This window comes from Chelonia mydas, chromosome 8 (genome assembly GCF_015237465.2).
Source record: "Chelonia mydas isolate rCheMyd1 chromosome 8, rCheMyd1.pri.v2, whole genome shotgun sequence".
Classification (NCBI taxonomy): Eukaryota; Metazoa; Chordata; order Testudines; family Cheloniidae; genus Chelonia; species Chelonia mydas.
In genome coordinates, this window is record NC_057854.1 from 65,318,431 (window position 1) to 65,339,125 (window position 20,695).

General features: G+C 38.1%; 1 protein-coding gene across 10 annotated transcripts in view; it reads right to left on the bottom strand.

Moving 5' to 3' along the window:
• Positions 1–20,695, bottom strand: part of FAM102B (family with sequence similarity 102 member B) — a 40,207-nt gene that overhangs the window by 5,021 nt on the left and 14,491 nt on the right. For 4 of the 10 annotated variants that reach the window (XM_043552798.1, XM_043552804.1, XM_043552800.1 and 1 more), the window contains exons 2-10: positions 16,238–16,358; positions 13,999–14,028; positions 13,215–13,373; positions 11,649–11,695; positions 4,592–4,698; positions 3,432–3,527; positions 1,575–1,761; positions 1,342–1,496; positions 835–904 (exon numbers count right to left, since the gene is read on the bottom strand). In XM_043552798.1, the coding sequence (XP_043408733.1) occupies positions 835–904; positions 1,342–1,496; positions 1,575–1,761; positions 3,432–3,527; positions 4,592–4,698; positions 11,649–11,695; positions 13,215–13,373; positions 13,999–14,028; positions 16,238–16,358 (972 nt within the window). Of the gene's footprint in view, positions 1–834; positions 905–1,341; positions 1,497–1,574; positions 1,762–3,431; positions 3,528–4,591; positions 4,699–11,648; positions 11,696–13,214; positions 13,374–13,998; positions 14,029–16,237; positions 16,359–19,353; positions 19,550–20,695 lie in introns of all 10 variants that reach the window. The other 6 variants (XM_007055207.4, XM_043552805.1, XM_043552803.1 and 3 more) reach the window with 5 other exon arrangements.

The window sequence follows — 20,695 nt, forward strand, 5'->3', positions numbered from 1 at the left end:
CTCTACCACTGCTACCTTTGTATCAAACATCAGGACTGTGCCACACCTATTAAGGGATTGATTGTTGACGCTATATTTCACTGCAAGTCCCATTCCCAAATGCAGCCAAACCTGGAATATTGCATTCAGCTCTGAGCATAAATGCCAGAAATCAGGAGAGGTTTCAGAGAACAACAATTATCTGGGAGGCTAGAAAGATTTAAGACATAAAAACATCTATATCTGTATAGCCTGCTTGAGAGATCAAAAATGAAAGAAGAGGGAAGGGTATGTCTCAGAGTTTGCAAATATTTGAAGGATGAAGAAAAAAAGATTAATTATATGGAAATAAGAGTAGCAGCTGTGGGATTAAATTGAAGGGAAAAAACAAATTGAATATCAGGAAAATATCAGAGAGTTTAGATACTAAAGAAATAGTCAAGACTGACAGGAAAAAGCTGCCTGAGAGCAATTAGCCTACGGAATAATTAGACCCAAAGGAAGTCTATAAGGCCAACATTTTCAAACCTGGATGCTTACAGTTAGGTTTCTGAATCCACATTCAGATACCCAGACTGAAACTCGAGTCACTTCCAAGATGCTGAGCAACCCCAATTCCCAAATGTTCAGCACCTCTGAAAGTTAGATCAGTTCTATCTAGGTGCCTAAATATGGATTTAGGAACTTAACTTTAAGCATCCAGGTTTGAAAATTTTGCCTTGTATTATCCATATCATCAGAGTCATTGAAAAAATGGGACTGGCATGTAACATAGACAAAGTACTCATAAAAACCTAGTACAATATGCCTTTGCTAACTGGTACCTAACAAGTATTAATTGTTCAAACTACATACCTATTGGGTAGATGATGACTTCCAAAAGAAGTACTCCCCCCAGGGCCCACAAATAATCTCAGCCCTTCTTCTACAAAGGAAAGAAGTTAATGTGTTTAAATATGACACCTTCAATGTTGACAAACAAATATTCTCTAAAGAAACTTTCTAAAACACATTTTAAATCCATGAACTTTGTAAATGACATTTTAAAATGTTTGCGTCTGAAAACAACTGGGACCCAATCATAATAAGCTGTGCTTCAGGGAAGGCAATTTTCTTGTAGGATTGCCTCTGCCCTTTGCTGCACAGACTTAGTTAAAGTGAGGGGCCCCAGGGGCACAAAGCCCAGCAACCCTCCCCGCCTCTCAGGAGACAGCACCAGCCAGGAGTTTTCCTGGATTGGTCTATAAACACTCCCTACCCGCACTGGGAGTAGGAGCTAGGGGTGTGTTCATTAAATTAGTGCATGTGGGCCTCTACTGTACATCATCTTTTCAAGTTTTTACTTGTTTTCCCCATATATACCTTCTGCACTGGAGTCTAAACTGAAGTCTTGACTCTGCAATATTTTTTCAACGATATCATCTGCATCTACTCTCGTGGCATCAACCCGCTTCAATTGTGACTCTACAGAGTCTTGCTTCACTGGATGCCTGTCAGGATAAATACATGTAGAGATTCTAAAAACTAAAATTGTCAATACATTTAATTCAGAGTACTGTCACTATAAGAAGCCTTTCAAGTTATGTTAAGTGTACCTGCCAAGTTTTTCTGAAGATATCTGTTTAACAGGAGTATCAAAATTATCATCAGTTACTTTTGGTTCAGTCTCTTCACATGGCTCTAGAATACTTCCAATTCCTGTAGACGTACTTCCCACTGAAGTGTTTCTCCTATGGCAGAGATCAGAAAAACTGGATGATCTGGAGTGGCATGTGCTATAGCCTATTGGAAAATAGAGAAGAGAGCTACATTAGTTAAATTATTAATGGCCAGGGCTGTGCTTTTCCCCCACTATTTGGTTTGCTTTTTCCCCTGACGAGAGCCTACAAATGTTTTAAGAAGCTACATACACTCTCACACTCTATCCAATTCACTTAGTATATTTTCCTTTGGCGTCTTTATCATTATTTTCTCTTCCTTCTTGGATGGTATCTTCATCAGCTTGGACACATTCTGGGGTTTCTTTTCAGATTAAGAAAGAAGTGTATTAAGTAGAAATGCATTTTTCCATGTGGATGACTGTAGCTATTATCATTAGATCTTTTTCATATCTGACTGACTAATTTTGCCTTTATGGTCAGTGTTGGATTTTTTCAGGTCTTCCTTTAAATTTTTTTCTTCTATTTCTTCACTTCCTGCATCTGGAGACATATATCCAGAGCAAACATGCTTTGGTCATTTTGTTCATGTAAAAGAAGGATGAAAATTGATAAAGTTCAAGTCTTTCCCTTTCAGTATTTTATGGCATTATCATGGACTGATTTTTGCCAGTTTGTTATTTTTGAAGACAAATAATTTCAGGCGCAGTATCTGATGTTGAAGAGCTGCTGGAAAAGGAACATAATGGACTTGCAAAAAAATAAAAAAGTTCCTGTTGGAGGTTTGTCTCCTCATTGTTCTGCTCCACCACTTCAGACAACTTAATTCAACTTACACATTTGATCTTGACTCAGAGTAATCTAGTTTTCAGCCTTTGGAATGAGCATGAATCCTTTCTATCTTGCTCATTTACCAACTCTTAGAAATGTTTTCATTTTACTTTAGAAGAAGAATTCCTAGTTTCTATTACTTGATTTTATTCAGTTGCTTCTTCCCTATCACTTCTTTCAACATTAGGCAGGTGGAATCAGATCAAGTCCTGCAATGATGGCTGGTAATCACTAGTTGTTCATTTGTGGTATGATCAGCAGCTTAAATGTCTACTACAGTTAGAAGTAGAATTTACCATCTAGTGAATTCAATACTTTGAAGAATGAGAAATAAGGTGAGCTAGCCAGCTTTCTGCAGAACCATGTTATTAGATACCCTTCCAGATATTACTAGAGTCTAAAAAACTCAAGGGCTTGATTTTATAACTACCCAATCCCCTCTTCAACTGATTGCATGCATTAGCCATGACCCTGCCTCCAATCACCAGTAGCTCCACCCATTGCCTCCTAGGCTTTTAATTCTCATTTCCTAATAGACATAACAACCCTGGTGTTTTTATCATCATTTCCCTTTTTACTTTTTAAAACGCCTGAAGCTTTTAGTCACAAATTAGAAACAGGTTCTAACGTCAGTTATTTGTTTTCATATACACTATGTCCATGTAAACATTTCCAAGTGGCAAAGTTAAAAAAAACAAACCTCCCCCTTTTCCAAAAAAATAAGTACCCCAAAAACCAGTAGGTGGGGTTTTTCTTAATTAAAAAACAAACCCACACAAAACCGTGTAGTTCCGCAACTGTTGGTAGTTTGGTTTTAAAAGGGTTCACAATTCAAAAGCCCGAACTAGGTAGAATGTTTCTTTACACACACAAGCAGCCTATTTACATCAAAATGCTTTGTGAAGCTTCTGAAATACCAAAGCTAATAAAAATAACTCAAAGGAATTCAACATCAACTTCTACCTGACAATTTTGATTGCTGGCTTGCATAGCTTGATGTTCTGGAATGTCCACATGCACCAAGTTCATCTGGGAGTGACGCACTCTTTGCTGAGAGATCTACAATAAATGGCAATCAGAAAATATTGCTGAATCCATCACTCAGTTTTTGGCCTACAGCCATTATCAGACTGAGATGTCAGATCTCACAAGATAAGCAGAATGGGACTTGATACCAGTTAGATAAGAAACCTCTAAGGAAAATCCAGATGCTTCAAGAAATGTCAGCATTCAAGTACATGACACTCTCCTGGACTATAAATAATTACTGATTCAAAGGAGAGAGTATCAGAGGGTACACAATTGGACAGCTTTTGGTTGAAGTACATTAATGAACACAGGCAGCTGGGCGTTGAGTTAAGAGCCCATGGCACTTTCCCCAGAAAAGCAGTGTTAACCCAGATGTGCTGGCCACTTTTCAGTCAGATACTTTTATAAAATTCTCTGTAGTTTCAGTTGACAGAATACCATTTCCTGTCCTAATCTCTGTCTAATATTGATGTGCATATTGTGTGATATAGTAAAATATATTGAGGCTCACCCTAGAGTTGCAGAATTTTAATAGTAAGTGAACTGATTTCTATAGTTGTCAGCTTTCAGTATGACAAATGCTAAGTGATTCTTAAACTTGTACCATTCAAAACCTTATTCAATATCTATCCATAAAGCACCAAATCACAAAAAAGAGTTTAGCTAATATTAAGGGCCAATATACCCATGAAAGCACGATCATTCATAAATTAAAGATTAAGGGCCAGATTCTGCTCTTAAGTACACTGGTATAAATCCAGAGTAATGGCACTGAGATTTGCTTAAGTAGCGGCAAATACGCTCACAAAATATTTTGAATTTTAAAAAGGGACATAAGCAATTGATCTGATTTCCTTTTCTTTCCCACTTCCAATAGAAATACTGCTCCATTACACCAGTGTAAACCCAGCACATCAAAGGAATTACTCTGCATGTACATAGTGGTACCAAGAGCAATATTGCTCAACAAACAGAGCAGAAAGGGGATTTTGGATAAAATATCCATGTCTGTTTAACATTCAAAATATTTCATGAATGTATTTGCTGCTGCTTAGGTCTCAAACAACAGTAAAACCAATAGCATTATTTCATACCTGATACACCCAGATGTACCACTTTCAAGTTCTCTCCACCTTTCCTGTCTTCATGTAAAGATTCTGATTCTCCAGCAACTGCAATGGACATTCCTGTGGAAGGAGGCCTGTAAGCAAATGCACAGAGATCAGGGTTTGCTTTACCTGTGCTTCTGTCTTTTTGGAAGCATCATCATGATTTGGGGGTGGGGAATCATAGGTTCAATTTGCACTGGACTTCACTGACGCTTAATAAGACTGTAGTATCAATAAATTTAGGAACACACTCCCCCAGTTCCCTTTGTCCAAAACTGTTCAAATTCAGGGTTCCTTGCGAAGTTCATCCATTTACTCAGCCTTCTGGGGAGGACTGATAAACTTCTGGAGGATCCATGGAAAGATGCAGATACATCTTGTTGTTGATTGACTGTTGGTTGTTTTTTTTTTAATTGGAAGGGGAGGTGTTTGGTTTGGATTTAGTTTTTAATTAAAGTACTCTGAGCCCAGGATAGGCATTTTGAGTGTATAAAAATGTTTCTATCCTTGGCAGAACACACAGGTTCAGTAAGAATAACCAAGTGTCCAGTGTCCCCTTTCCATAACCTTTTATATTACTAGAATGTAAATTTGTTTGCAGGGATATAAAGCCAGACACTTGACTCCAATTCTGACTTAAAATATACATGTATTTTATTATAAGACATTATTAATTTGTTTTACTTAAAGAGAGCCAATGTGGAACGAGTGACATTTAATATCACAGCACTAAGCTTATGATTACATGATAGCTGGCTAGTCAAACAATAGCAGAGTTGAGTTGTTTGGTGCATTTCCAGCTGGAAATGCTTTTCATGGCCTGCAACAGCAATAATAATTTAACAACTGCCTCAATGGCCTCACGCACGTACATGGGGTCTATGGACAATGACAATGGGTAGCAGGCATATTTCCTATTAAAATCTTAATCCTTCCCTAGGATTTTTTTTAGGTCAAATGCATACCTAAGCAATAGGTTTGGTTACACACACCCTCTCCCTCACAAGTAATGGGGATAAAGATACGTACAACCAGAAACAGTTCAAAATATAAAAATTTCATAACTGAGCTACCCCATACCAAATATTCAACCAACTATACTCAGGGAGATAGAGTTTATTGAACACAAACTGGTTTCACTACATGTTTTGTGGTAGATACCCATCTGGAGTTGGAGAGCCTCTGTGCAGTTGAAGAGGAGGGAAAGTCTCAGGGAAGGAGAACATCAAGCAGGAGCAGAAGGAAACTATCCCATAGTTGGGAACCTCTTTTCAGATGTCATGCTATCCTCTCACACTGAGGATACCCCTCGGGGGGAGGGGATCCAAGTTATTAGGAAGAGATAGGTAATAGTAATTGGGGATTTGATTATTAGCAATATAGATAGTAGAGTTTGTGATGACTGGGAGAACCACATGGTGAGCTGCCTGATGAGTGTGAAGGTTGCGGACCTCTCGAGGCATCTAGATAAGCTTACATGCAGTGCTAGGGAGGAGCCAGTGGTGGTGGTACACATACGCAAAAATGACACAGATAGGAGAGAGATCGTGGAGGCCAAATTTAGGCTGGTAGGTAAAAGATTAAAGTCCAGGACCCCCATGGTAGCATTCTCTGAAATGCTTCCAGTTCCACACCCAGAGCCAGCCAGACAGGCAGTAGCTGATTTTCATTTGATTAGAAAATTTGAAAAAAGTTTAAATTCTCTAAGGAAACAGCCAGCTAATCAAAACAAAACTAAAAACAAAACCCCACAATCAGCTACAATATTTGCTGGGTTTGATTTGAAAGTTTAGTATTCCAGGAAAGAATTATATCATCAGTTTGGAAGAGAAGATCAAGACTGAATAATTTTGTCAAGCCATCGTGAAGTAAAATACAAGCTTTAACACATAACCGAGAGATTCTTTTTGCTTTTATTGCAAGCCCCTAACATCAATTATACAACAGAAATAGACTTTATAGTAGTCCTATAACAGGGCTTTAAAGAGCCTGATCACTAATTTTTTTCTGGAGACAAAGTTATCCATAAATCCCAGATACACTTTTTATGGCAAAAAACAGAAAACTCAATTTAAATGTTGATTTCAACTTTATATGTACTAGTATACAGAGAAAAGGAATACATTATTTTATTAGCAAACAGGCTAGAATTTAGTAGTCCATTGGGAATCACTGCTCAGAGTAATATCAGGTTAATGCAATCAGTGCCAGTGACATATGTAGATATGTGCCAATAAGTAAATATAGGAGTGTGCAATAAACAGAGGTAAAACAAACTCTGCCCTGCTAAACAAACTAAGATAATACATTTTCATCTCCTGTCCACTATGTAGTCGGTGAAATCCTCATCCTTCCACTCCGACCCATTTATACCAGGTTAAAAAAGGGGCCCGAGCAGTGTACAGTGGCTCTATTAGCCCTGGATCTGACCAGGGAGAACTCCCGCACTGTAGGAACCAAGGAAGATTGCAGGCAGGGCATCCTCTGAGGACACCCTCACAAGCCTTAGTGTAGGGGATATGGCCACAGCATGTAACTCTGCAAAGATTCTGGTTGCCATAACTTAAACAGTCCTTTCTGCTGTCTACATTACATCAGAGTCTGCTTTGAACCTTGGAGCAACCCAGAATCTGGAGGGTGCAAATGGTAGCCTTAAAGCCACATCAGCTCCACACCTCATATTAGGCTGAGAATACTGTGCTGCATCTTTTAGAATCCAGTCCAGAATATCTCCCAGTATATTTTATTTTAATACTTAAATTTTTATTAGTTCATTTTGTATTCTACACAACAAATAAACTAGGGCTGTCAAGTGACTAAAAAAATTAATTGCGTGATTAATCGCAGAGTTAAACAATAACAAAATACTATTTATTTAAATCTTTTTGGTTGTTTTCTACATTTTTAAATATATTGATTTCAATTATGACACAGAATAAAAAAAGTGTACAATGTTCACTTTATATATTTATTACAGATATTTGCACTGTAAAAAACCAAAATGAAATAGTATATTTCAATTCACCTAATAATCTCTTTATCATAAAAGTTGAACTTACAAATGTAGAATTATGTACAAAAAATAACTGCATTCAAAAATAAAACAATGTAAAACTTTAGAACCTACAAGTCCACTCAGTCCTACTTCAGCCAATCGCTCAGACAAACAAGTTTGGTTACAATTTGCAGGAGATAATGCTGTCCACACATCTTATTTACAATGTCACCTGAAAGTGAGACCAGGTATTTGCATGGCACTGTTGTAGCTGGCGTCGCAAGATATTTACGTGCCAGGTGCGCTAAAGATTCATATGTCCCTTCATGCTTAAACCACCATTCCAGAAGACACGTCCATGCTGATGACTGGTTCTGCTCGACAACAATTCAAAAGCAGAGCAAACCAACGCATGTTCATTTTCATCATCTGAGTCAGAGGCAGAAGGTTGATTTCTTTTTTGGTGGTTCGGGTTCTGTAGCTTCCGCATCGGAGTGTTGCTCTTTTAAGACATCTGAAAGCATGCTCCACACCTCGTTCCTCTCAGATTTTGGAAGGCACTTCAGATTCTTAAACCTTGGGTCAAGTGCTGTATCTATCCTAAGAAATCTCAGATTGATACCTTCTTTGCATTTTGTCAGATCTGCTGTGAAAGTGTTCTTAAAACGAACATGTGCTGGGTCATCATCCGAGACTGCTATGACATAAAATATATGGCAGAATGTGGGTGAAACAGAACAGGAGACATATAATTCTCCCCCAAGGAGTTCAGTCACAAATTTAATTAACGCATCATCAGCATGGAAGCATGTCCTCTGGAATGGTGGCTGAAGCATGAAGGGGCACATGAATGTTTAGCATATCGGGCACGTAAATACCTTGCAACACCGGCTACAAAAAAGTGCCATGCGAACGCCTGTTCTCACTTTCAGGTGACATTGTAAATAAGAAGCAGTCAGCAGTATATGTCCTGTAAATGTAAACAAACTTGTTTGTCTTAGCAATTGTCTGAACAAGAAGTAGGACCAAGTGGATTTCTAGGCGTTAAAGTTTTACATTGTTACATAACTGCACTCAAAAACAAACAAAAAAAAAATCTACATTTGTAAGTTACACTTTCATGATAAAGAGATTGCACTACAGTACTTGTATGAGGTGAATTGAAAAATACTATTTTTTTTGTTTATCTTTTATCATTTTTATAGTGCAAATATTTGTAATAAAAATAATATAAAGTGAGCACTGTGCACTTTGTATTCTGTGTTGTAATAGAAATCAATATATTTGAAAATGTAGAAAAACATCCAAAAATATTTAATAAGTTTCAATTGGTATTCTGTTGTTTAACAGAGCGATTAATTTTTTTAATCACAGTTAATTTTTTTTAGTTAATTGCGTGAGTTAACTGCGATTAATCGACAAACCCTACTTTATACACAAGGGGACTGAACTTTGATCCAGATTAAGGCTCAGAAAGTAGGAAAATAAGATTAGAAATCTTCAAGGAGAAGACATCTGAGACACACTAACAAAATAAGAAGGAAGACAGCAATTTTTTCAGATTACTATTATTCTCCTCTTTATTCTAGACTAGTTTTTAATCTTTGAGTGTCACCTAAGGTTTTTCTATCTTGTTCCACTGGATATTGTTTGAAAGAACTAAAAGAATAGTAGCCAACAATATAAATGGAAGAATTCTATACAATATTTGGAGTTGGTGCTCAGCACAATATACTGTTAATAAAAACATATCATGTAACAGAATCACACCCCATCCTTAACTAGTTTAGTTAGACTATCTGTCTTTCTCTTCCCCCATTAAGTGCTCATTATCCTGGATTTATAGCTTGGCATGTAAACAGTGGTTGAGCCTAAAACTGGCAATCTAAGATTTCAGTTCAGAGAGGAGGGGATTTATAAATCATCCTAACATCTAGTTCACCTATTTTGAAGTTACAAATGTGTACATGACATCCAAAAGTCTTACCAGTTCAAATACTGTCTTTTTTTTAAAATGAAGGCAAGTGTATAATTTTGTATTGAGTGTTAAAAGAAAGCAGCAGACAGCAGATCATTATGGGAGGGAAGGAAAGATACTTCTTTATATGAACTTCGAAGGATTAGTGTTTCTCCCACCTATCCCTAAACAGTAGCTCTTTATTTTGGACAATTGCTAAACTGGCTCAAGGGTCATGATTTTAAAAATTTGCAGTTGCTTTCACTTTTTGACAACAAAATATTTTGAGAGATGTACATGTAATCAAACATTAACTTCCCAAAACCATGTTCAAATTTAAACTAAAAGTCATATCTAGAACCTTGCATTTACAGGATGTAATTTCATTTGAACTGCAGCCTGGATTGAATAAAAACCTCAGTACAAATAAAGTTCAAATTACTTGAATGGTTTAAACATAAGCCTGACAGGTCTGGCTGAATAAGACAAAAGTGTTTAATAGCTAAGGCTGTGAATCATTCACGGAGGTCATGGAAATCATGGCTTCCGTGACTTTCTGTATAATCTGTGAATTTTGCAGTGCTAGTGCGGCTGACCCCAGGATCACCCCAGCAGCAGGGGAAGCCCCGGGGCCAGCCGCACCAGCCATTGCTCTGGAGCCCCAGGCACCTTGTCCCTGGTGCTGCCCCAGGCTGCTCCCCTCCCGGACCAGCAGCAGGGGCACTGGGCCGCCCCTCCGCCCCGCCCAGCAGAAGCATTGCCCCAGGCTGCCCCGCCCCCAGCAGCAGTCTTCAGGAACGTCCCCTTTCCAGCAGGTAAGATTTAGTCACAGGTATTTTTAGTAAAAGTCATGGACAGGTCATGGAGCTGTGACTTTTTGTTTATTGCCTGTGACCTGTCCATGTCTTTTACTAAAAATACCCGTGACTAAAACGTAGCCTAATTAATAGCTTTTAAGTGCAATTAGAAAATCTTGCCACAAATTTCAAAAAGCCATTTGGAACTAGAATTGAAGATAGCTTGTCATTTTTAAGAGACTGAAAGTGCTTTGTACATCTTTACAAGCCAGAAAAGTAACATTAGGTTTTGTGCTGTTCTGGTAATATGGTATGTCTTACAATGATGCATCTAATATTTAAAAGCTTTTCCATTTAATGTTAATGAAAGTGGTCTCAAAAAAGCACATTTTAAAAATAAAAAACTAACCTCCAGAGTCCTACAAATATGATTTATGTTGGTAACACTGCATAGTATCTCCATTCCTACTGACCAGGTTATCTAAATTGTGTTTAGCAAACTGTGGCTTTGCTGGAAACAGGAATTTTCCCAATTGCACTTTTACAATTAGGCCACCTGCCAAGCTTGTATGACTCAGAATAAAAAGGAAAGGAGGCAAAATTTATCTTACTCATAACTACATTTTTCCTTAAGGTACAGCACATGATTTTCTGCTATGTGGTTAGCTGCAGAAGTAAACACACAGTAAAGTAGAGCTATTATATTCCCTTAGCTACAAATCAAACACGAGGCCACAGAATCCTTGTAACAAAGCAGTGTATTTTCCTCACTACCACCTCCCTTCCCAAAGCATGCATGACATTTTTTGCTATCTTACACAATGGCCTTGGTAACAAATCTTTCTTATATGAAATCAGACCACACAAACTTTTGAATTTTAAAGAAATCATTTATAAACCTATAAGGTTTAGTTACTGAAAGATGTAGTAATACGTTTTCTAAACGCAGGCATCAATAGAGTTCCTCTCCACCAATCAAGTTTACATAGGCTTTATGCAGGGAACAGTAATTGCCTCAAGTGTTTTTCTGAATTTCTATACCGTTACACCTTTAAAATTTGATACAATATTCAAGTAGAGAATAATAAAGTATTTCAAGGCAATGAAAAAACTGCCACTCAACTACCAGTATTTATATTCTATTAGTCAATATTCATCTTCCATTTAAATTTTTCATGTTTCTTTAATATTGTCACTTTGAAGATAAAGATTTGTGCATGCACAACTTTAAACAAGAGTTGAGCCACTAAATTACAACTGAAATTCAAGACTGCATAGTGTTCATAAACTTACGTTTTAAAACATGGGTCTCCGGACATTAGCTGCATGCTGATCAATACCTACAAATCAGGAAAAATAAGACACACGAGCAAAACAAAGAAAACACTGTAAGTCAGCAAAGGAATTGGTCTGTGATGTTATATGGTGTGTCAATAAGTAATACTCACTACCAAATTTGCATTTAAATTGAAAGTGTGTGTGTGTGTGTGTGTGTGTGTGTGTGTGTGTGTGTGTCACACACACACACACACACACACAATGGCCACATGGTTCTGTAAAGAAAACTAATTTTGTCCAATACTGGTACAGAAGAGAGTTAAACCACTATAAATCTTACATGACAGTTTTTTAAACAAAGCAAAAGCTACAAACTAGTGTTTGAAATCAATTACATTATCTCATTTCTACCTTAGGATTCTATAAAAGGACACTAGACAATACAATAAAAATAAGTATCAACAGTAGGGGGTTCAAGAAAGAGAAGGACTGTAGGAGATCTCATCTGTCCCCCTAGATCAGCAATGTGGATGTACAAGGAATTCCATTTGTACATACACCAGCAGCAGGCACTTTACTTCACCGAATCATCATTTATCAAGAGTTGCTTGTTAAATTGTCAAGAGACAAAAAGTGGTTATGCTACCCTCATTGGGAAAGTCACAGGTGAAGGCAACCACAAAGGCAAATAATGACATCAAACATCCATAAACACGGCGAGTCAGGACTCATTTGACCAAAAAGTTGACACCATGTTTTCATGAATGTTTTCTGGAATAAAGAAACATGTTCTGGAGAAGCCTACGACTGTCTCAAACAAGCAAAAACTGAAGACCTAAACTGTATAGTTACCTGTGTGACTGATCAATCCCAGTGCCCCAACATCACAATTTAATCAAATTACACAAAGCTGTCCCAAATTCTACTGATCCAAATGGATTAGAACAGAAAAGGATGGTGGTTCTAGATCACTCTCAGGGGTTCAAGATTTCAAATATTTCCACAAATTCTTTGGCACTGGTTAGAGAGTGAGTAGAATCCATCACAATCCATGACTGAATGTTAAAGCTGGCTCATTCTTTACAGAATTAGGCAAGCCAACTAAAGAAAACTACCCTGAAAAGAACTAACTGCATAGTTATAAGAACATATAACTGTTACAGTATTTATATAAACTATGTCTACACTAGACTCTTTGATTGTCTTCTTATATTGAATTTACTTTGCATTGCCCAATTCCTATTGGAATCAGAAACTAAAATTAATTTAATACTTAAAAATAGTTCTCCTATATAGCTCACTAATCAGAGTTCCAAAACTGACAAAAATAATCCACCAATTTGTTGCTTGTATGGATGTCACTTGGTTCGCAAAAATAAGGCTAAGATTTTCACTGCATTATATTACTTACATGTCCAGTCTTCCTCCAGTAAGAATGATTACTGACAGAGAGGATTTTCAGCAACAGCAAATATATTTTAAACCTTGTTAAACGCTTGGCTGTAATGTTTATGGTTTTCAGTTCCACAACATATTAGTTCCTGTTTTTCCCTTATGCAGTTAATAAAAATACACTTTTACCTCAAATAGTATGATGGAAAAAAAAAAAAAACCATGAATTACTTTGAGAATGGAATTATCTTGTCTGGTATTTTTGGTATCATAACCTTCCAATAAACAGCGACGAGTGGTATTTCCCGATCCAGCAAACTCTGCAAGGTTTAGGTCTGCAAAGCCCAGCTATTAAGAGAGAATGAAGAGTTAGATATCATAATATAATCCAGGGCCAGTTACTGTATGCACAATAATTAGTACTAGTTATTAGCCTTTAATCACATTTGAATGAGAAGGATTCATGCAGAAGGGATGGACTCAAAAAAAAAAAAAAAAGAAAAGAAAAGAAGGAAGTTACATTAGAAAAGAAAAACAACACAAAAAAATCAGGTCTACAAAACCTTGTAAATATTGTTAGAATTGATACTGTTTAATATGTTTAAATGCCAAATGCTGCTCAGCTATACTCTTAGTTTCAACTTCACCTAAAAAAACCCTAGGAATGCTTTCTAAATATTTAAAATCCCATACACGCAAAAAATATAGAAGTAAAGACTTCCATCATTCTTGAGAGGCAAAGAAAAACTAACTCCAAGAGAGGTGGAGGTGTGGGGGGGACATTACTATACAAAATAAGTATGTCCAAGCTACCGCTCAAATATCAGTACCTCTACAAAAATAGATGAGCTGGAAGATCATTTTTGGTATTAGAACGATAGGTATTCTAGCCTATTATTAAGATAAATTATATAACGAGCATAAGACAGCAAGAAGGAAGTGTCAGTTTATGGAATAGATCATGTCCATTTACCTTTGCGAATGCCTTTCCACCTTTTAACTCCTGCAAAAAGAAACACACACTAGTAACTAAAAAAAGTCATAAAAATTTAAAATACGGACGCTCCCTGAGTTATGCAAGACCCGACTTATGCAAATCCACATGTACAGAAAAAGCTCCATAAGCCAGAAATAGGAGGGTTTGGGGTTGTTGTTGTTTTTTTTTTTTGCACTTAATGGTCAGGTATACATTTCCGACTTACGCAAAACTTGAGTTACGCAAGGCGTTCCGGAACGGAATGATTGCGTAAGTCGGGGAGCGTCTGTATTGCCTTTTTGAAGGAACCCAACACGTACACATATTTTAAGAGATATCTGAACACAATATTGCCATAGTATTAGTCTGTTGTATTGCTAATTGTAACAGGAACAGACCTTGTGTGCTTCTCCCAGCTTCTTCTCAGGGCTACCCAGGGACCCAGCAGGAAGCCAAAAGAGATCACCAGGAGGGGAGGGGAGAAGTAAACTGAAGAAACCCAACTTCTCCCCATCCAAATGGTGAAGGGGTGTGCATAACCCCCATCACTGTGGGGCCCACCAACTACATACCCTGGTTTGTGAAATAAGCATTTTTGCAAAAAAAACAAAATTTCTAACACCTACCCCTGAATGTTGAGGAACCAGCTGGTAATTAAATAAAAATACAAAAGTCATCCAATTTATTTTCTAGTGCATACAGTTGGATGGCTCCCAAAACAAAACAAAAAAATCCCTGCTGCCTTCACGAAGTCACCTCAGGAGAGACAGACAGCTGTTCAGTGCTACAGCACCAGTTTGTTTCTGCTGCTGGGGTAAGAAGTGCAGGAGATGCCCTTCTGGAGATCAGGAAAATCAAGCCAGTACATGGCACAAGTTCAGGGCCTCTAATGGTATGTCTACACTACAACTGTGAATGAGTTTCCCAGCTCAGGTAGACAGACTTGTGGTAGCGGGACTTGAGCTAGCATGCTAAAAATTGCTGTGTGGACGCTGTGATTCTGGCAGAGACTCAGGCTAATCACCCAAGCTCAAGCCCATCTGAGCCACTAGACTTGAGCTCAGAAAACCAGCCTGTGTCTTTACTGGAGCCACAATGTCCACACAGCTATTTTTAGCATAGTGCCTTCAGCCCTGCTAACACAAGTCTGTCTACCCCAGCTGGGAGGCAATTTCCCAGCTCCAGTGTACACATACCCTAAGCTTGCTGCTTCTTGCTCTGGACTTCTATGCACTGCATCAGTCACTGACCAGGAAGAGTTGGGCATTTCCCAGGAAGTGAAGCCAGCTGTTACTGGATGAAAGAATAAGCAGTTTAAATATATTACTTGTCCTTGAGTTCGTGTTTAAAAGTGAAGGCATTACTGTTTCCTCACTCTAATCTTTTCAAAAGACTCTGAATTCCCACAGCAGTAGAGAAGATCTGTCTGTGGCAGAGTAGAAAGACGCAGTCACCTTGTTACAACTGCCAGAGGTACAACTGAACACATTCAATCTGCAGGCTCTTAAAAATTTCTGGTACATTTAGTACCTTAATATAATTGAAGATAAGTTTTATAATGTGAGAGTTTAATCCTTCTGTAACTATGCTGAAACTGCATCTGCACTGACCTACCTTGGTTATGTTACAACATAAATTATTAAAAGAAAGTTATCTTGTTTGATAGCTATCTGAAAATACCAGTGCATATATAAAACACTATGAATGTTCCGTTTGAAATCATACAAATTCTTTGGGCTTCATATATTAACATCATACTTGAAAAATCATATAACAAAAGTAGCAATGTACTTATGCTGCTTAAGTTGTGAACCAGCAAAACCACTTAAAAAGAGAGTGTGCTTCTCCCAGCTTCTTCTCAGGGCTACCCAGGGACCCCATTAGGAAGCCAAGAGAGATGACCAGGAGGGGAAGGGAGATCTTGCACACTGGAGGTGGTTCTTAGTTCAGAACTAATTTTAAAATTAATCATAGCTGGCTGTTATGCCATTTAGCTAGCATAAATTATGTTAATTGTTACAGCTCCCTCAAATTACAATATGTGAATTAGAATTAAGTGAGCAATGGTCAGATGACAAAACTATGTTTACTAATAATGAGTATTTTACATGGCTACAGGTACAATTCATTTTATAATGTCTGCTAGCTCTATAAAAATAGAGATGACAGTAGCAAATGATGAGAGCTACTGTGGGAAAAAAATTATGGTCTAGAAGAGGAAAAATGCTGTTTTTACCTTCCGTACAGATACTCTGCAGGTGCAAGGATCCAGAATGCCTGTAGTGGCACTGGCACTCATTTTACACATAAATAAGAACTTCTTCTTCCAGTGAACAGAGTTTGCCTGCACTACCTCCCTGCAAAAAGGAGGCGGGGAAGAAAAGAAAAAAGGAGACAGACAGCCATTATAAACAAACGTCTAAAAAACTACATATGCAGTCAAAACCACAAAAGACCACTGGACAAATTAGAGTAAACATTCAGGCTTGTGCCACTTCAACTCAGTTACTTATCAAAATCTTTGTTAAAATGTCTTTATGTGATGAAAAATTAAACAAACTTCTTTTTCCTTTTTTTAAAAAAGGAGTCTAACCATGTTCAGTACTTCCAGTGTTTAGTACAGCTCTTGTGATACGCACAGTGCAACATGCTGGGTGGGAAAAAAAAAAATTGACAACTAAGTTCATTTTCATAGAAAAGCGAAGTGAAATAGATAAGCTGCATCTCAACCATGCAAGAGTATACAGACTTGACACTAAGAAGAAAGATGACTGGACTAATCATTAGGTCAGCAGTAAGGGAAAGGATTTTATGTAAATTAGTTCATTTACTGTGCCTAAAAGTGAAGAGCTAAAGCCAACTAGCTTAAGTTAGGCATAACACAAGGAGGAATTGTACAAGCTTCCCCATACAGTTTTGTGCAAGACTAATTAATCCTGACATGTAACATCCCTGCCATTCCACTGAGGGCTCTAACATGACTGGTGGCCTCTAAAAACAACTCTTTCCATTTGACAAAACTGAGAAGTTAGTAAATGGAGCTCTGATGACACCTGAGCAGAATTTCAATCCTTATCTTTATGTTACAGAGACAGAAGACAAATACATTCACCCACTGCCCCACTTGAGACTCCTACACATTTACGTATGTTTTTTGCTTTTTTTTTTTTTAAAGTGTTATTTGATTGTTTTTAAAGACTTTGAAATATGTCAGTTAGTTGAAGGTTCCTTCATTTAACCTCAAGACAAATACAGCACAGGAAGTGGAAGTAGAAGCTTCCCTACACTCTCCTGCCCGTGTGAATCACTCCTGACATGGCCAGGGGAAAATATAGTTCCTTCTTACCAAGACAGAGAATTACAACCATGAGCTTTCCGTCTAGGTGCAATACCAGGGATTTCATGTCTGAGTGAATAGGAAGGATGCAGTCTTTCTAGCTCATCCTTTAGGAGAGTTTTCCTGGTCACTAGCAGTGGCAGACTGATACCAAACTCTTTAATTTATGTTAAAGGGAATTTACACATTTCTCTCTAAATAGTAATGAGCATATGGATGAAGTCACAAAGAAAAGAACAAAATAAATACTGTAGTATAAGAGATAGTCATTTATTTTAATATTTCTATTAAAAACAAAGCCAGGAGGCATGGCACTGATTACCTTAGTGACCATTTGTTCAATCAAGTCACCTATTCCTAATCACAAAGAGAAGAGGGGGATAAATCTAGGGCCCTTGTGTTGAAATATCTTGTTAATGACAGGTTTCAGAGTAGCAGCCGTGTTAGTCTGTATCCGCAAAAAGAACAGGAGTACTTGTGGCACCTTAGAGACTAACAAATTTATTAGAGCATAAGCTTTCATGGGCTACAGCCCACTTCACTGGATGCACAGAACGGAACATAGAGTAAGAAGACATACACACACAGATAGAGACAGAAAGTGGAAGTTGCCATACAAACTGTAAGAGGCTAATTAATTAAGATGAGCTATTATCAGCAGGAGAAAAAAAACTTTTGTAGTGATAATCAAGATGGCCCATTTAGACAGTTGACAAGAAGGTGAGGATACTTAACATGGGGAAATAGATTCAATATGTGTAATGACCCAGCCACACCCAGTCTCTAGTCAAACGGAAATTAATGGTATCAAGTTTGCATATTAATTCAAGCTCAGCAGTTTCTCGTTGGAGTCTGTTTTTGAAGCTTTTCTGTTGCAGAATTGCCACCCTTAAGTCTTTTACTGAGTGGTCAGAGAGGTTGAAGTGTTCTCCTACCGGTTTTTGAATGTTATGATTCCTGATGTCAGATTTGTGTCCATTTATTCTTTTGCGCAGAGACTGTCTGGTTTGGCCAATGTACATGGCAGAGGGACATTGCTGGCACATGATGGCATACAGCACATTGGTAGATGTGCAGATGAACGAGCCCCTGATGGCGTGGCTAATGTGATTAGGTCCTATGATGGTGTCACTTGAATAAATATGTGGACAGAGTTGGGATCGGGCTTTGTTGCAAGGATAGGTTCCTGGGTTAGTGTTTTTGTTGTGTGGTTGCTAGAGAGTATTTGCTTAAGTTGGGGAGCTATCTGTAAGCGAGGACTGGTCTGTCTCCCAAGATCTGTGAGAGTGAGGGATCATTTTTCAGGATAGGTTGTCGATCTTTGATGATGCGCTGGAAAGGTTTTAGTTGGGGACTGAAGGTGACAGCTGGTGGAGTTCTGTTATTTTCTTTGTTGGGCCTGTCCTATGTAGGAGTGGCTGGGTCATTACACATATTGAAACTATTTCCCCATGTTAAGTATCCTCACACCTTCTTGTCAACTGTCTAAATGGGCCATCTTGATTATCACTACAAAAGTTTTTTTCTCCTGCTGATAATAGCTCATCTTAATTAATTACCTCTTACAGTTTGTATGGCAACTTCCACCTTCTCTCTTTCTCTCTCTCTCTCTCTGTGTATATATATCTATCTTCTTACTATATGTTCCATTCTATGCATCCGATGAAGTGGGCTGTAGCCCACGAAAGCTTATGCTCTAATAAATTTGTTAGTCTCAAAGGTGCCACAAGTACTCCTGTTTTATCTTGTTAATGTTCATCTTATGTTATTTAAAGCTATTTGAATAGTTTAGTTTTTGAAAAGACAGATAAGACTTTATCTGTTTTAACTGCTTTCTTTTATCTTGCTACTTAATTTTCTTCCACTGTTGTGCAAAAACAGAGTAGTGATGCATCAAAGCTCTGCTAAGCAATCCAGCCTCAAAACAAAACAGAAATAGAGTAACTTTGTATTATCTGAAACATGAAAGCTCTACTTACATTTGACCTACAAAGACTTAGAAAAGTATTGCTTACCTAATACAAATTAGTAAGCCTTTTATTGAATACCGCTTCAAGTTCTATTTTATGTAAGATCCCTTGAGTTTCAGCAGGACCTGATTTATATTTATCATCTGTATGAACAGCCAGTAACGTCCTAAAAAAGTTCCCAACAAAAGTTTGATTTTAACACCTAGAGAGCAATTTGAATTGAACTTGCCAAGGCTGGGTACTATGGAAAAAACAGCAAACATGTCAGTCAGTAAAATAGGTCATCAGATGCTTTTTACATGAAAGTAATTTGAAAGCATTAAAAGAAAATGAAAACTAGCTCGTGAAAACAGAATTAACTAGTTATAGTGCAGTGTCATCACAGTCAATACTTGGGCTGGTTTGTTTAGGGGGAAGGGAAGGTGATTATGGAGTTTAAAAAGTTATTTATGGCTTTTATACATTTCTCTGCTACACACCGATGCTTTTTACATTTGTACTGATGCAGATACTATTAAGATAAGTAAATGAATAATTAAATGTGTTCTTTTCTTTTTAATTGTATAGTCGGAGTAACCTTTCTCTTCTAGACACGTTTACTTCTCTTTCTTTCACATATCCAAGTTACAAAAAGTGAAAGTCATTTAGATAAAACAAGAACTTTGGCAGGCTGTTTTAAGTGAGCACCATTAATTCGTTTGCAGTATTATTGTAACCATTTTGGTCCAATGATATGAGATAAAAGATATTACCTGACCCACCTTCTCTATTTGACCAACTTCAGTTGGTGAGAGAGATAGGTGCAATCTTGGTTGGCAATTTTAATAGCCCCCATTCTCAGGTGGGGGGTACGCTGATTTGGATGATGATGGTGAACAGTGACTAACGACTGTGTTGATTCACAGTGCAAAACAACATGACACATTTCTTTCTGCTAGATGGTCAAAAAAGTACTCGCCCGATCTTTGTTCGGTCAGTTCGCTAGGCGGTCATTCACAATCAGTGAACGGTATAGTACTTGATAACTTTCCTCATAGCCAGCATAGACCATAACTTATTCATATTGGGCTCCAGCAATGGGTGCCTCCCCGAACAGCCTAGTGTGGCCCCGCCCATGCTCTGCCCCCAGGCCAGGCCCCCTCCTGCAGTTCCCAACGCTCTGCCCTAGCTGGCCCAGGCTGGTTGGGGCTAGGCAGTCTACCTCCCGCAGGAACTCAGGGTGGCTGATGCCGGGGCTGGGTCCTTGCCCCCCCCGCACACCGGGGCTGGTTCCTCACCCCCTAGCCGCTCAGCACTGGGGCTGGGGGCCGTGGTGGGTGTGCTCTTGGCTTCTGCAGGGGAAGGGAGCAGAAGATGGGGGAGACTAGCCTATGGCCCCTCTCCCTCA